The sequence below is a fragment of the Neodiprion fabricii genome, chromosome 6 (assembly GCF_021155785.1).
Source record: "Neodiprion fabricii isolate iyNeoFabr1 chromosome 6, iyNeoFabr1.1, whole genome shotgun sequence".
Classification (NCBI taxonomy): domain Eukaryota; kingdom Metazoa; phylum Arthropoda; class Insecta; order Hymenoptera; family Diprionidae; genus Neodiprion; species Neodiprion fabricii.
In genome coordinates, this window is record NC_060244.1 from 27,378,584 (window position 1) to 27,395,543 (window position 16,960).

Genomic DNA, 16,960 nt, shown 5'->3' on the forward strand with positions numbered 1-16,960 from the left:
ATGTATAATCAAGGATTGCAATATTTTTCGGTTATTGAAAAAACGTTGATACGATTAGGGATGGAAATGACCACCCTAACCAATTTAAGCATTCACATTTTAGACACTCATCGCATAATTAATAGGGTTTCTACGGAGGGTGAGGTTTAAATAATTTGAAATCACTTAACGATTTTGGGAAGCTGACGGATCGCACGGGAGGATCTTTTATCGTCATGGAAGTAGATTTACGGAAGATGCGTATGTAGAGGTGAAACACTTTCTTGTCAATAATTTCTGCAGTGATACCGACGTCGACAATTTTTTTTTTTTTTTGTTTTGGGAAGATAATGCTCTTTTTTGTTCCGCACTTCCTTTTAATTTTAGTGCATGTATCCTTTTTTCTGCGTTTCAAATTCCAGTCGGAGGAATGACTGGCGTTTGAACGTTCAAAGTACACTTTACGACGATTTCATCTTCGATTTGAAATTCGGTGTTGAATTCATTGCACCAAATTTCACCTCACATTTCACCAACGCGAGATGTTTCCATTTTCGTTTTATTTTGGAATTATTTTATGCTCGTAGCTTCGGTACTTTCCTAGCCTTATCGTCAGACGTTTTCGGAGTTCAGGATATTGGCGGCAGAATCAGTATTTCGAAGAATGCGATAATACAAAAACAAAACTGTCACCAAAGAGAAAAAATATCGCACTAATCATCGAGTGCCTCGTGTTTTGGATAATAAAAATGTTACAGTGACAGTCTGTACAACGGGAGAAATCGTAAGAAGTTGAGAAGATAGAAACGAAAAGAAAGGTTTCGAAATGCCTTGGTAAGGACAAGATGATGGTTTTTTTGCTTTAGTTTAAATTTTATAGAGATACAACAAGATTGCGGTATCATATCGGAACCTGTTTCTTTGGGCAAGGCATTCTAAGGTATAGTGTACTTTTCGTTTATTACATTATCATTTATCATAATATAGCATAACATTATTACTTTTATTATTATTATTATTCATTATTTTTTATTTAATCATTTATTTATTAATTTTTTAATTTTTTTTTTTTTTTTTTTTTTTCTCTATAATAATCATAGCACCATGAACACTCCACGTATTAATTTGAATTCATCCGTTCGTAAAACGAAATGCACGCACCGTTTCGGGAGGGATTAACAGTTTGTGAAACTCATTTTCACCTCGGATTATTATATTCGATTGATCCAGTGCAGGCTTTGTTCAAAAATCTTAATAGGGTGATTATTTTGATAAAAAGAGATTTAATCATTGTTTTACAAATTAATATTCGCGTTTTCACCGGTGACTAGATGAATCGACATTTTCAGCAGCACGTTAGCCACAGGAAACGACTACTCTCATCAGTTTGACTAGAGCCTCGAGTTATCCACATAGTTATAGACTTTGGAATGTTTGAGGAACATTTTTGCATGTATAAAGTTTTAATTATATATATATATATATAGTAAATGCACATGCTTCTTTGCAGTATTTTTTTTTCTCTCGTTTTCATTGCTGCGGTTCTTATTTTTTTTTTTTTCCCCTTTCGACGTCCGTTGCAGCATTCTTATACGATAATTAATTAATTAACGTAATAATAAGAATCATAGTAGATAATCACATGAACAGGACAAAATGTCCAACCTCGGTTGATCGGTTACTTAAGTAATGATAAACTGCACGCATCGCAGTTATTATAGGTATAGTAGTAATTGTACAATATAACAGTAGCAGTAGTAGTATAGAAGTCATAATAATAATAATAATGATAATGATAATGATAATGATAATAATAACAATAATAAAAATGATAACAGTTAGCGGTAGCCAATCGGCTCACAGTCAGACTAGTGTGAAGCAAGAGAACAGAAGAAAAAATAAGAATTATCGATAATAGTATAATAATGTTCACAACGACGATAATAATATGTATATACATGTCAGGTATATTTAAGGGTACACAACAAAAAAGAGGAACTATTAAGGTATCACGAAACTGTTAATCTCCCTTCGTTTAGAAACGGCTTATTTTTCGTTAAGGTGTGGGGCTCGTACTGCATCCATTTTCGATCTCTCATCGAACCGTATTATTCTTTCTCGTCTTCTCGTTTCTCTTTTTCTTTATCATGATTATTTTTTAATTAAAATTTTTCTCTCTTATCTTCAATCCTCGTATTCGATTCACTCTATATAAGTATATCTTTGAAAGCTCGCACCTAATTATAATATTTATTTATTCCTTTTTCCTCAATTCATCAAATTGTATATAATAATTATATAGATTTCAATCGACAATTCAATTATTTTTATATATATCAACATCCTACCTAAATAGCTGGTCATTTTTTTTTTCAATCGATAATCAAATCCAACGAATTCAATTGTAAGACAAAACAATATTTAAAAAATTTTCAAACATCAAAGCAATTAAAACAAATGAACCAATTAGTTATCCGCTTTTAAAAACGTAAAATCACAACACAAGGTTCAATGTAACACATTGTTAGTTACGACGGTTGCATTTCCACTTTTTAATTAATCGCGTATCTACACTCAAATATAACAATCGAAATAATATGCATATTTTATATACCTATTGCGGTATTTAATTTTCAAGTAGTTACCATACGAATTCGATTATAGCGGTTTTTGTTTTTTAACGTTTGTTTTATAGTTTGTATCATAGATATTATGTATATGTATATATGTATATATACATATAAATACGTGTGTATAGTAATAATAATAATATTTGACTCAAACCGTGGCATTCCAAAATATAATACTCGGCCCCCACGCGCATAGTGTAACAGGTATATAGGTATAATAGTGCATGTACGTATATGATACCTAATTTCTTTTTTCTTTTTTTTTGCTCGAATTAAAAAATAAATAGTCGTATATAATAATAGATGAAAGAAAAATAGAAATAGAACTAAAATAATAATAATAATAATAATAATAACAACAACAATAGCGGTATAGCAATATTTAGTAAATATAGGTAATAGTACGTGTACGAATCTGTGTGTGCATATGTCCATATACACACATATATAGCGTTAAAATTTTAAATAATGTTATATAAATAATTGTAATCAACAATGGATAACGATAATTAAATGTAATAATATAAGATAATATAATGTATATAGGGTTTTCGTGTAAGAGCGCGGTGGCGAAAAGAAAATTGAAAAAATACCACGAAAGTAGGCGGGCGGTAGAAAACTTACTATTAAATACTATTTTATATACGTTCCTTTTCCCGTTGTTAGCGATATAAAAATCTCGCGCGCGCGCTAATCCCTAAGACTCCGTATTAGTCATATTATTCTTAGCACATTATACATAGTACGCAAAATTACGTACGAATTATCCGTCGTTTATATTTTTTCATTTTTTTTTTATCTTTTTTTTTTTTTTTTTTTTATCTTTTCTCAATCTCTTTTTTTTTCTATATAATATTTATATTATATATTAGCATTCTAAAATCACATTTTCTATATATTTGCGCCACACGTAAGGTGCGCGCGCGAGATTATCAATCAGCTCAACGGGATTTAGTTCCTAAATTTCTAATATAATAACTATTAATACGTATTATGCAATAACTTGAAAAAATGAGTCAATTGTCTCGCGGACGAGAAAGCCGACGATGTCGGAACGAACACAAACCGACAACATTCGCCCCTCGCCCCGTATACTACACGAATTACATGCCTTTTCCATAGCTACATAATAATAATAATAACAATAATAATAATAATAATAACAATAATCATCGTAATTATAAATGCAACGGTGTATAATCGATAAAATATATTTTGACTTTTCCTCACGAAATTTCGTGTTAAACATTTTTTACGTCATTGCATGGGACGGGGTAAAATGAAACGACAAATTAACAAAATAAAAAGTAGTACCAAACTCGGAAGGCAAAGAAATAAAATTGCTTGAAAAAGCCTGTAACATTCCATACGAACAAAGACGCGGTCAAAAAACCTACTTCGCCGATGTATCGACTCATCAATAACACAATATATATTATGTGAAATAGTAGATGAAATTTGCCTCGCTATTCTCAAGCACTCGTCGCTGACAGAGCAATAAGTACAAAAAGTTTGTATCGATTCTACGATTACAGTTTTGTGTTTTTTTTCACTTCTTTTTTTTGTTTACTTGTTAGTTTGTTCTTCATTTTTTAATATTGTTTCTCTATCATCTTTCATTTTTTTTTTTTTATTTTTTTTTTAATTTATGGTCTGGCATCGAGGTGAAAATTGTCCGAGTAAATGAACACCGTAAACTCTCGAGATCCTCTCCCCCGGTACGGCGCAAATTTGCGAAACGTATGCGAAGCACTTTAAACCCGTAAACTTTGAATCTCGAAAGTTGGCGGAGCTCACGTCTATAAGTCTATGATTACAGAGTTTTGATCGTCTAGGTTGAATTATGCGTATAGGATGTCGTTTTGGATGGAACATTTGAAACTTCATACGACAGTATAACGTACATCTTTCTTCTGCATGGAATTTGAAAAGTCAAATCGATTTTTTTATTTTCACGAGAGTAAACCTGGATTCAAACAGTTTTATTATATTTAAGTCCAAAGTATGTATAATCAATAGCTGGATGAAGTGAAATGTTATATTATATTATAATATATTAGTACTGTTTGCCAGTCAACAAAGGACATATTTATACGTTTTGTCAACGTCATATAATATATAGATGATCGCGTTTATAGGTAACCACGACCAGTTTCTTTTTTTTTTTCGTTTTTTTTTTTGGATTTTGTATTGGTAAACTGTTGATTATCTCTCTAAAAAGACATATAATAATATTATAATAGGTAACATTATTTCTTGGTGTAAATATAACCATTTATATATTGTTATATATGTATAGACATTTACGACAATATACTCATTTTAAAGACATATAGATGTTTTTTCGCACGATATAATGTTGGTCTAACAATATTATTATTATTATATTTTCTTTTTCTTTTGCTTTCATGCTTTAACAACATTGGGGCTTAGTTCAGGTAACTTCAAAGGTTCATTATTATTATTATTATTACAACTAACGCATAATTGCTCGTAGAGAGCAGTGGCTACGTCAGATCTTCGATTAAGGGTCTTGCTACAGGGAAGAGGAAAGATTCCTGGATTCTCTCTTTTGACTGTCATACCTGCACGTTTTCATTCGCTATTTTATACTTGGCTAATCACATCCGGGAATTTGAAAATCCTATATCTTGATCACGATCTAATATACAGAGAATTTCCGTGCCGTGACCCGGAGGAATTGAAATGCGAGTTTCGTATACACGATCAACCTGATCAAATATGTTAAGCGTTTGCCTAGATATCCTCGAGCTTCTATTCTGTCGGTATAATGAATCTCTCTCGAGTACGACCTATTCCATTTAGCCTCAAGCTATATACTTGCAAATATAAATATACATACTATCGATTACAGGCTTATTATTAATTCGGATGATTCTTTACCTTGTTTTTTGAATGGGCATAAACTTGTCCGGGCCCCGGCAGGGAGCGACCGACCTAGAGTCAGTGCACTTTTTACTTTGCTGTTTCATTTTTCTTTTTTTTTTTTTTCAACTTTATCCCCAGTTCCTTACGTGGCATACGCTAGTCTAGGCTCAGTTTGCGTTGACGTTGAATGACAAGACTGCCTAGAACTCGACTATCACGGCCGAGCATGCTGCCAATCCCTAGAACTCGAGGCGGTAGGCACTGCAACTAGTCTCATGATCCTGGAGGTTTATTGTGCAGCGAGAAGCTGAGGGCGAGAGGTCGATGTGGTTCGCCGCAAGCGCCTCCTCATTGTCGGCGACCCAGTAGCCGAGAGTGTCGGTGTCGTAAGTCGGGATCATGGTCACTTCTGGAACAGAAATAGCATGCCTCGTTAATGATCGGTCTGAAAACGACCTTCAGAGCATCGTCGAATCAAAGTGCAAAGTCATCACTCACCCAAATTTTTGTCCTCCCAAGTCTTTTTCGCTTCGAGCAAAGCGTCGTAGACCTCTCGGCTGGGTTCTGTGCCGCTGAAGACGTAGTACCGAGCCCGAATCCGCTTGAAGAACTCGAGTGAACTGTAGAAGGAGTTGCCGTGGTGAGGAACGTAGGTTAGATCCATGTAGACTGGTTGAACCTTGTTCTTCGTGTCTTTTGATTTCTTGTCAACTTTGTTCGGGCTCTCTGACCGTTTTTTGTTCTTGTTATTTTCCGAGACCACTTTTTTCGGCTGTTTTCTCTCCTTCTTCGGCGTTCCGGGAGTACCGTTATTCGGAAGCTCGTTCGTTGGGGCCGGGGCAGGAGAAGGAAGCCTCAGCGGTTCTCCCCAATTGTTGATCACGTCGAACTTCAGACTGTCCGGATTGAGTTCCTCCGAGCTCGTGGAGGCGACTGGTCGTTGAAGGTTGAATTTCCTCGGCGGCTTGGGCGACGGGAGGTAGAGGGGTTTACCCCAACCCTCGAGAGGATCTTTTCCAGATTTTCCGGCCTCCTCACCTTCCTTTTCTGCGCTGAATGACGCGGCCATTGGGTCGCTCTTCTTCTTCTCACCAACTGTCTTTGTCTCAACGGTAGTCGGTGTGGTCGCATCTTTACCAGAAGCATTACCGTTCGTGTAAACCGTGGCCGATGCACCGTTTGAATAGTGGTGCGAGACGAGGTCCTCGCCACGCTTTTCTCTGTGCTCCATCATCGCTTTGTCAAAGTCGAGGTCCGCGTCGTCGACGTACTTTTTCGCTTCGACTCTGTAGTCGTAGCCTCCGGCGTACTCCTTCTCAACCATAAACCTTTTCTTCATCACTGAGTATTCACCCTGGATCGGTATCGGTTCGCTGTTCTTCGGCATGGTGTGGGAAGTCTTGGTCGACGAGGTTGTGCCTGGCTCAACTGGAAGCTCACCGTAGAAGCTCCCGCTCATCATCGAACTCTGGATACCCTCTGTCTTGTGCTCCTTCTCCTTGTCGAAGGGCAACTCGTAACGGGGTAGATGCGGCAAATCGTACCTGGGCGACTCGTGTCTTGGTGGCTGAGGGGAGCAGCCGAACTGGGATGTCGCACTGAGTGGCGAGCTGGGTGGTTCATCGTCTGAGTAGGTGTGCCTTTCTTCGCTGCTTCCCCAGACGTGAGTTGCTGCACGACTATGTCCGCTACTGATGTCACTCCTGGGACTCATCGGACCGATATCTCGGTCGCTCATGACGTCGGAACCAGGACTCGACCCCCTCTTTAGCTCCGAGGCTTTGATGCTTCCAATAACGCTGCTGATCGCAGTCTCTCCTGCATCTTTGCTGGGTAGTTTATCGTCTCGTATAACGTTAGTCTTCTCCTCGAGTACCACCGTCTCACCCTGTTCGTTAGTACTCTCTGTAACTTCCTTTGTCACGGTTATGATGTCACCTTCTTCAGACATGGTTCGCGTCGTGGTTATGATCGTTCTGATCGTTTCACCGGACCGGAATCCTTCGGGAGTTGCGGTCCGGGATCTTCCTTCAGACTTTCTATCAGGTGTCGACCTTCCAGATAACATTCTACCTTGAATCGAAGTCGGATCTCGGATTAACGGAGATACGGGAATGTCTGGAGTTGATTTTCCGGTAGATCCGATCGAGATTAAATCCTTTGGTAGCGAAATATCAGGCGACGACATTCCAGAGTAGCTTCTATCCTCGGAAATGATATCTTTTATCAAATGTGAAGATGGAATTTCTGGTCCTGACTTATCGCTGGATATTTCCGAACTTGGCTTGGCCGTATCTTCCTTGGGCGGAGTTTTAATTTTCATATCTTCTTTGTGATCGGGTGTTGACTTTCCAGAGTCAACGAACGTCTTCACGTCTGGAGTGGATGTTCCTGAACTGGAAGTGACTGTGGTGACTGTTCTCTTTATTATCTCCTCCGTTTTGAGTCCGTCTGGAGTCTCGCTAACGAATCTCTCCTCGCTGGTTTTGGTTTCGCCGGAAGAAGAATCGATCAGTTTCTCCAGCAAGTCTTCGCTGTCCAACTTGTCACTGCTCTCCTTTACATCCTTTGTTGTAACAGATTCCCCATCAGGTCCCGTAACCGTTGTCACCGTTGTCACGATTCGTTTGACGTCAGAAGTTTTTATAATTTCTGGCGTTCCTTCGCGATTGATGATCTTGGTGATGTACTCAGGCCCAGCATCTGATGAAGTTGTTTTTGTCGTTCTTGTAATAGTTTCTGAGATTTCTGGTGTGCCTTCGCGTGATATGATGCGAGTGATTAGTTCCGGTTTCTCAATATCGGAAGTTACAGTCGTAGTTGTTGTTTTTGTTATTGTTTCTGTTGGGGGACCAGCTTCGGAAATTATCGTCTTTGTTGTCCTAGTTGTAATAGTTTCAGTAACCTCTGGGGTACCTTCTCGACTAATTATTCTTTTTACTGTTTCTGGTGGCGCGTCTGATGTCTTTATCGACTTAGTTATAATCTCAGATGTTTCCAATTTGCCTTCAGGGTGATCCACATCGTGTTGTTCACCATCAGGAATGTGAATTTCTCGTCTAATAACTCTTGTGATAATTTCTGGCTCATCGTCTTCGATTTCGGTCACGTGTCTGATCGTTCTCGTGATCACTTTGGTTTCTGAAGGTTCATGTTCCTCTACTTCACGCCGGATTATTCTTGTGATTATTTCTGGCTCGAGTTCGATCTCATCTCTAGGTTCAACAATTTCTCGTTTTATTACCTTCGTGATGATTTCTGGGTCAGGTTCCTCAACTTCGGTAACGTGCTTGACTGTTCTCGTAATCACTTCCGTTTCCGAAGGTTCATGCATCTCTACTTCACGCCGGATCGTCCTCGTGATTACTTCCGATTCTAGTTCAGTGGCATCATCAGATTCAACAATTTCCCGCCTTATCACTTTCGTGATAATTTCTGGTTCTCCTTCCTCGATCTCGGTAACGTGTCTAATGGTTCTCGTAATCGTATCCATTGCGTCCGGTTCGTATCCCTGGGCCTGGTGCTTAGTACCAGGAAGACTATGTGATACTGAATCATCTGCAGGTTGGATTATTTCGCGTTTTATGACCTTTGTAGTGATTTGCGGCGCACTTTCTTCGGATTCTGTAACGTGTTTTATAGTTCTAGTAATCACTTGCGTCTCCGAAGGCTCATGCGATTCGATTTCACCTCTTATTACTTTGGTAATAATTTCTGGCTCTGATTCAACTTCGACAGTCTTCGTTACGGTAGTTGAGGTTTCAGTAACACTAGCCTCATCTTCTTCGACTTCAGTTACATGTCGTACCGTTCTGATTATTATTTCAGTTTCAGGAGTTTCATGAGTTTCAATTTGTCGCTTGATAACCTTAGTGATTGCTTCGGGATCCGATTCAATTTCGGACGTCTTTACCGTGGTAATGGTACTCGGAGATGTGATGGTATCTTCCGGAACAGGTGCACCGGAAGGTGCTTTCGATTCGTGTTCAGACACAACTGTTTTGTTTGTTACCGTAGAAGTGGAAGATGCTGAAGATTCACTGATTTTAGTAACCAGCTCAGATTTTGCTTTGGTTATTTCCGAAATTGTTGTAATAAATGTTGATTGTTCGAAAGTTTTCTCCGGACTCGAATGTTCTGAATCTGTGGTTTTTGTTGCTGATGATACCTCAGGAACTTTTGCTTTGTGTGAATCTGGGTCAACATGCGTAGTTGGAACAGTCTCGGCTGATTTTTCTTCTGATGGTACAATTTTGGTGTCATGGATGGCCGTGTCGAAAGGTCCACCAGGTAAATGGTCTGATTTCAGTTCACACGATTCTGATTTTGGTTCTGGTGTATCTTCACGTCCTGCGCCAAAGTCTGGTGTTGACTTTCCGGACAGTGTCGTGATGTGCGTAGTTCTAATTTCCGTCATCCCTCCAATAAATGCTTTGTGAAATTGGCTTTCATATTCTGTTCTGTAATCTGGAGTCGATTTTCCAGACCTTTCGTCGAATTGTCTCATATCCGGAGAAGAATATCCAGACTTGTCGGAATATTTCTCAGAAAGCAAAGACGATTTCAAATCCGGAGTAGATTTCCCAGAGAAATCTATCGTCTGGTCCTTGGCGGATGAAATCTCTGGAGTTGACTTGCCAGTAACTATTTCAAATCTGTCTTCGGACGATTTTCTCAACCTTATATCATCCTTCTCACTGATTGAAGAAGTCGTCGATCGATCAGTGGGCTCAAGACCTTCCTTATCGGATGTTTCCTCATCATGAAAATCAATTACCGATACTCGTGAAATTCTTCGTTTGATGATTATTTCCTCAATGATTTCCAAAATTATATATCTGGGTACTCCTTTTTTTATCACAATCTCTTCTACAATCTCTCGCGTTAATTTTCTGCCTTTAATAATGTATTCTTCCATAATATATTCCTCGATCTCTGTTCTCTTCGCATCCGTTATCATTACCACTTCTTCCTCCAACTGTTTGGGACGAATATCTTTGCTTTCATCAGTCGTCGGTACCACTACGGGAGTAACTTTCACATCTGGCTTGGTTTGATCTTCAGAAATATTCGAATCCAATTTAGAACCTGAATGTTCATCTTGTACGATGCTAGGACGCTTAATTTTCATTTCTTCTGACTCTGGGCTATCATCTTTAACGCTTGTAAGTTTTTCCGACTGAGGTGCTTTGGGTTCATGAGGACTTTTCTTCACTTCATCAGACTCTGGACTCTTGTCATCGAGAACACTGCGCTTTTTGATTACGTGCAATTCAGGTGTAATCGTTTTGACACTGACGGTACTTGGTGCCGTTGGCGTTACCGATTTCATATCAGAGACTTGATCAGTGATGCCTTCACGAGGCTTCTTGTCTTCTGATGTTGGCTTTGTATCCTCAACAGGAGTTGGACCACCTTTTTTGTCGTCATCAGTTTCCTTTGTTTCAAGAGCTGTCTGCTTTGGTTGAACTTTCATATCCTCCGGCTCGAGTTCTTCGGTTTCGAGAACCTCAATCACAGATTCTCTGGGAATCTTTCGCTTGATAATTATTTCCTCGATTATCTCGATGACAATGTATCTTGGAACTGATTTTTTCACCACGATTTCTTGAATAATTTCTGATGTTACCTTTCTGTTTCTCAATATGAACTCTTCAAGTATATACTGTTCGATTTCCAGTCGCTTGGCAGATGGGAAATCAGTGCTCTTGAGATCGGTGACAATTGAAGTTCTTGGACTTTCGAGATTACCAACGCTGGGCGATTTCGAACCGGGTTTGGAGTCATCTACCTTTTGTGGTAATCGATCCTCATCAGTTTCTTCAGAAATACTAAGTCGTGTCGCGTGACTGTCAAATTCTAATAGCGCGATCCTGTCTTCCAATTTATCGTCAAATAAGCTTGCTGCTCTGGAACGTCCCAAAGGTGTTCTGTCTCCTGAATCAAACAGACTATGAGATCTGGAGCGGTCCATCGGAGACCTGTCATGACTAAGCGATCTATCTCTGGGAGATTTCGGTTCGTCATAAACCGATCCGTCAGCAAGCGATTCAGGAATTTCATCGGTTTCTATCGGTTCTATTGCCTGTGGCTTGGTGCTGGGAGATTTTAATTGTTCACCAACGATACTTGGTGAACGAGGTTTGTCCGTTAATGCATCAGTGCTAGGTAACGGAGACTTACTCTCTTTATCGTCTGGCTTTACCAAAAGTTGAGTGGGTGTTTCCGGCTGGTGAGTCGGTGTCAAATCTTCAACGTTAAATGTGTCGTGCGTCTGTGTCAACGGGCTGTGAGATTTTGGTAAATCGTCTTTTTCGTGGGTTTGAGTAACTACTTCATCCAATAAATCGCTAGCGGTACTAGATGGTTTTGACACAGATTCCGCTTTGTCGTCTTTGGTGATTTTTGTTTCACCATCGTGAGCAGCATGTTCTGTTTTGGGCTGATCTTCGAGTGCACTTGGCAGTTTTTCGTGCACGTCACTCACTTTACTAGGGCTGAGTGATGATATCGAGGATTTTTCGTCAAGGTTGGCATCAAACTTGTCATCGGAAATATCATGGGGTTTTGGTTCTTCGGTTGACATCCTGACGTCACCTTTTTCACTTTCAATGCTATGTGACCTAGATTTATCTGTAGCTTTTTCGACCACAGGAGATGGAGATTTGTCTTTTTCTATTTTCAGATCAAGTTTTTTGGCATCAGACTTTTCACTGGTAGGACTGGGACTCTGGGATTTTTCTTTTACTTGAGGTTCTTCGGTGGATATACTAGGAGACCTGGTTTTGTCAAATGCATCAGTATTCGGCAGGAGTGATTTTTCCTTATCCTCTTTATCTTCAGGGACATCACTAACATCCAGTTTCTTTACAGGAGTTTCACATACCGCTGGTTTGTCTTCTGGCTTATCGTGTGCTTCAACATGTTCTTTAGGAAGATTCTTTTCTTCTGTCTTGTGATCGGTAATATCCAGCTTTGGGGATCCATCGGTGACTTTATCATCAGTTGGGACTGGAGATGTATCCTTGTGAATTTCGTGAGTAGGAATGTCCTCGTCACCCGATTTATCGGAGAACATACTAGGTGACCTAGATTTCTCACCGGGAATATCACTAAAGACACTAGATCCTGGAGATTTTGGTTTTTTATCATCGATCAATGAGGGTGGGGATTGTTCTTTTGGTAGTTTGTCAGCATGAGTAGCGACTGCTTCTAATTTGTCAGTGGTAACACTGGGTCGCTTTGAATCATCCGTAATTTTGTCCACTGTTGGTGAAGGAGCTGTTCCTTTTAGTACGTCATCATCAAGCTTTTTCTTATCTGACTGTTCACCAACTTTACCAGAAGGTGGAGAAGGAGATTTGTCTTTCTGAGATTCAAATTCAGAAGTAACTTTTTCATCCAGCTTTACAGAACTAATGCTGGATGCTCGTGACTTGTGAACATCTATATCCGGTGTTAAAGAAGGAGATTTGTCCTTCCGTAGAGAATCACCTGAAATATGCTGATCACCTAGTTCATCGGGCACGATGCTGGGCATGCGAGAATTGACCGTCAATTCGTCAACAGTCGGAGATGGAGTTTTATCTTTCAGTGACTTGTCGTCAGAAATATCTTTTTCTACCATTTTTTCAGAACTGATACTAGAGGTACGGGAGTGACGATCGGTCTTGTCCTCAATTGTTGGAGTTGGAGATTTGTCCTTTTGCACTTCAGTTTCAGAGATTTCTTGTTCATCAGGAATCTCAGAAATCAATGCAGGTGATCGAGGCTTGTCAGTGGCTTTATCGGTAGTGGGAGACGGAGACTTATCTTTTTGTTTACTGACGTCTGGAATGTCCTTGTCGTCTAGTTTCACAGAGCTGATACTAGGAGTTCGAGAGTGTCGTTCAATTTTATCACTAGTTGTTGGGGACGGAGTTGTGTCCTTTTGCAACTTACTTTCATCGACGTCTCTTTCATCTGGTTTCTCGGAAGTGATGCTAGGCGACCGAGACTTATCACTCATTTTATCCGCTGATGGAGACGGAGATTTGTCCATGGATAGCTCATCCTTAGGAATGTCTTTGGTATCCAGTTTATCAGAACTGATACTAGAATCTGTAGAGTGACGTTCGGCTGTGTCAACGATCGTTGGCGATGGAGTTTTGTCCTTTGGTGACCGTGATTTCTCACTTGTTTCCTCAGTTCGTGGAGATGGAGATCTGTCCTTTGGCACCTTGCCTTCCAGATCTTCTTTGACGTCTAGTTTCTCGGAACTAATGCTAGTAGATCGCGAATGTTGGTCAGTTTTATCGTCAGTCGTTGGGGACGGAGATTTGTCTTTTTTCAATTCACTATCAAGATTGTCCTTCTCAACTAATTTTTTGGACGTGATACTAGGTGACTGAGGCTTGTCACTCATTTTATCTGTTGTTGGAGACGGAGACTTTTCCTTGATTGTCTTATCCTCAGGAATATCTTTGACTTCCAGTCCGTCAGGACTCATACTATGAGTTTGGTCAGTTTTGACGTCAGTCGTTGGGGACGGAGTTTTAGCCTTATGTGACTTGCTGTCAAGTATATCCATCTCATCTGGTTTTTCGGAAGTTACACTAGGTGACCGAGATTTTTCACTCACGGTATCTGTTGTTGGAGACGGAGATCCGTCCTTAGATATTTTATCCTTAGGAATATCCTTTGCATCTAATTTGTCAGGACTAATACTGGGAGCTTGGTCAGTTTTATCGCTAATCGTTGGGGACGGAGTTTTGTCCTTCTGCAGCTTGCTTTCAGGAATATCTCTATCATCTGATTTTTCAGAAGGTTTTTCAGTTATTTTATCTACTTCTGCAGACGCTGGCCGCTCTGTAATTATCTTATCTTCAGCAATATCCTTATCATCTAGTCTTTCAGAGCTGATGCTAGAAGTTCGAGAGTGACGATCAGTTTTATCGCCAGTTATCGAGGACGGAGTCTTCTCCTTTTCATCTTTTCGTTCCGCAATTATTCTTTCATCCGGTGCCTCAGAAGTGATACTCGGTGACCAAGATTTTTCACCTATTTCATCTGATGACGGAGACGGAGATGCATCCTTAATTATCATGTCATCAGAAATTTTCTTGTCAGCCAGTTTCTCTGGAGTGATGCTAGGAGTTCGAGAGTGAGGATGGACTGCATCAATAACTGTCGGCGATGGAGTTCTGTCCCTGTGTACCTTGCTTTCTAGAATTTCTTTTTCATCTGGTTTCTCAGCAGCGACGCTTGGTGACCTAGACTTGTCACTTAATTTATCAGTCGATGGAGATGGAGATCTGTCCTTACTTATTTTTGCATCGGAAATGTCCTCATCGTCCAATTTACCTGAACTGATGCTCGGAGTTCTGGAATGCCTCTCAATCTTGTCACCGATTGTTGGGGATGAAGTTTTGTCTTTGGATTCTTTACTTTCTAGGATATCTTTTTCGTCTGGTTTCTCGGCAACAATACTTGGTGACCGAGACTTATCACTTATTTTATCAGTCGGTGAAGATGGTGATCTGTCCTTACTTATTTTTGCATCGGAAATGTCCTCATCGTCCAATTTACCTGAACTGATGCTCGGAGTTCTGGAATGCCTCTCAATCTTGTCACCGATTGTTGGGGATGAAGGTTTGTCTTTGGATTCTTTACTTTCTAGGATATCTTTTTCGTCTGGTTTCTCGGCAACAATACTTGGTGACTGAGACTTATCACTTATTTTATCAGTCGGTGAAGATGGTGATGTGTCCTTAATTGTATTTGCATAGAGAGAATCCTCATCGTCCAATTTATCTGAACTGATGCTCGGAGTTTTAGAATGCCTCTCAATCTTGTCACCGATTGTTGGTGATGAAGTTTTGTCTTTGGATACTTTACTTTCTAGGACATCTTTTTCGTCCGGTTTCTCAGCAGCGATGCTTGGTGACCTAGACTTGTCAGTTAATTTATCAGTCGATGGAGATGGAGATCTGTCCTTACTTATTTTGGCATCGGGAATGTCTTCATCCTCCAATTTATCTAAACTGATGCTCGGAGTTCTAGAATGCCTCTCAATCTTGTCACCGATTGTTGGGGATGAAGTTTTGTCTTCGGATACTTTACTTTCTAGGATATCTTTTTCATCTGGTTTATCAGCAACAATGCTTGGTGACCGAGACTTATCATTTATTTTATCAGTCGATGGAGATGGAGACCTGTCCTTAATTACATTTGCATCCGGAGTGTCGTCATAGTCCAATTTACCTGAACTGATGCTCGGAGTTCTAGGATGACTCTCAATCTCGTCACCGATTGTTGGGGATGAGGTTTTATCCTTGTGTACCATGCTTTCTGAGATATCTTTTTCGTCTGGTTTCTCAGCAGCGATACTTGGTGACCGAGACTTATCACTTATTTTATCACTCGATGGCGATGGAGATTTATCCTTTAGCAATTCGTCATCGAGAATATCTTTTTCATCTGGTCTATTGGAGGGTATACTGGGTTTTCGAGATTTGGAAGTGTCTAGGCCAGAAGTGGGAGAAGGAGATTTATCTTGGTGTACCTTATCATCTGGCTTATCATCAGCTGTGAGGCTGGGTTTGCGACTTTGATCTATAACCCGATCTGTATTTAGAATAGGGAACTTTTCCTCTGTTTCTGCGTGTGAGACTGATAACGGGGAATCTTTCAGTATTTTCTCATCTGGTGTATCTTGTTTATCCAGAGTTGTTAAACTTGCTGGGATTGGAGATTTCTCCTTTTGATCCTTGTAATCCAGTTTTTCAGAAGTAGTACTGGGCTTTTGCGAATCAATCGTGACTTTTTCAGTGGTTGGAGAAGGAGATTTATCCCCGGGTAACTCTGTTTGAGGAGCATCTTTGTCATCAGGCTGTTCGAGAGTGACTTTTGGCTCTTGAGCTTCGTCTTTTTTCAAATCAGTGATAGGAGATGGGGATTTCTCCTTCTGCATTTCCACGTCAGAAGTTTCTTTGTCATCTAGCTTGTCAGAAGTGATGCTGGGCTTACGCAGTTTTTCAGCGTCATGGTCTGCAGTTGAGGAGGGAGATTTGTCCTGAATATAATGTGGCACATCTTGCTCATCTATTTTTCCAGAAGTTATACTAGGTTTCCTGGTTTTGTCAGCATCTTTGTCAGTGGTTGGAGAAGGAGATTTATCCTTGTCTAATTTATCATCATGAATTTCCTTCTCAATTAACTTTTCAGCATTGATTCTGGGCTTTCCAGTTTCCTCCGTTACCTCACCTGTAGTCGGTGACGGAGATCTATCTTCAGATGAAACTTTTTCAATAGATTTCTCTGCAATCAGACTAGGTATGTGAGACTGATCCGGTTTGACGTCAGCCAAGGGAGACGGAGACTTGTCTTTTGACGCTTCTTCTTCAGGAACTCTTTTTTTCTCCAACATATCTGTGGTAATGCTGGGCGTTAGATACTCATCAACTTCTTTCGTAGTCGGCGAC

At 39.9% G+C, this 16,960-nt stretch overlaps 1 protein-coding gene across 2 annotated transcripts in view; it reads right to left on the bottom strand.

Moving 5' to 3' along the window:
• Nucleotides 1-5,588: 5,588 nt before the first annotated feature.
• LOC124185602 (microtubule-associated protein futsch) overlaps nucleotides 5,589-16,960 on the bottom strand; it is a 67,635-nt gene continuing 56,263 nt past the window's right edge. The window contains exons 8-9 of one of the 2 annotated variants that reach the window (XM_046576505.1): nucleotides 5,997-16,943; nucleotides 5,589-5,907 (exon numbers count right to left, since the gene is read on the bottom strand). In XM_046576505.1, the coding sequence (XP_046432461.1) occupies nucleotides 5,738-5,907; nucleotides 5,997-16,943 (11,117 nt within the window). In that variant the 3' untranslated portion in view covers nucleotides 5,589-5,737. The remainder of the gene's footprint in view (nucleotides 5,908-5,996; nucleotides 16,944-16,960) is intronic. The other variant, XM_046576506.1, reaches the window with a different exon arrangement.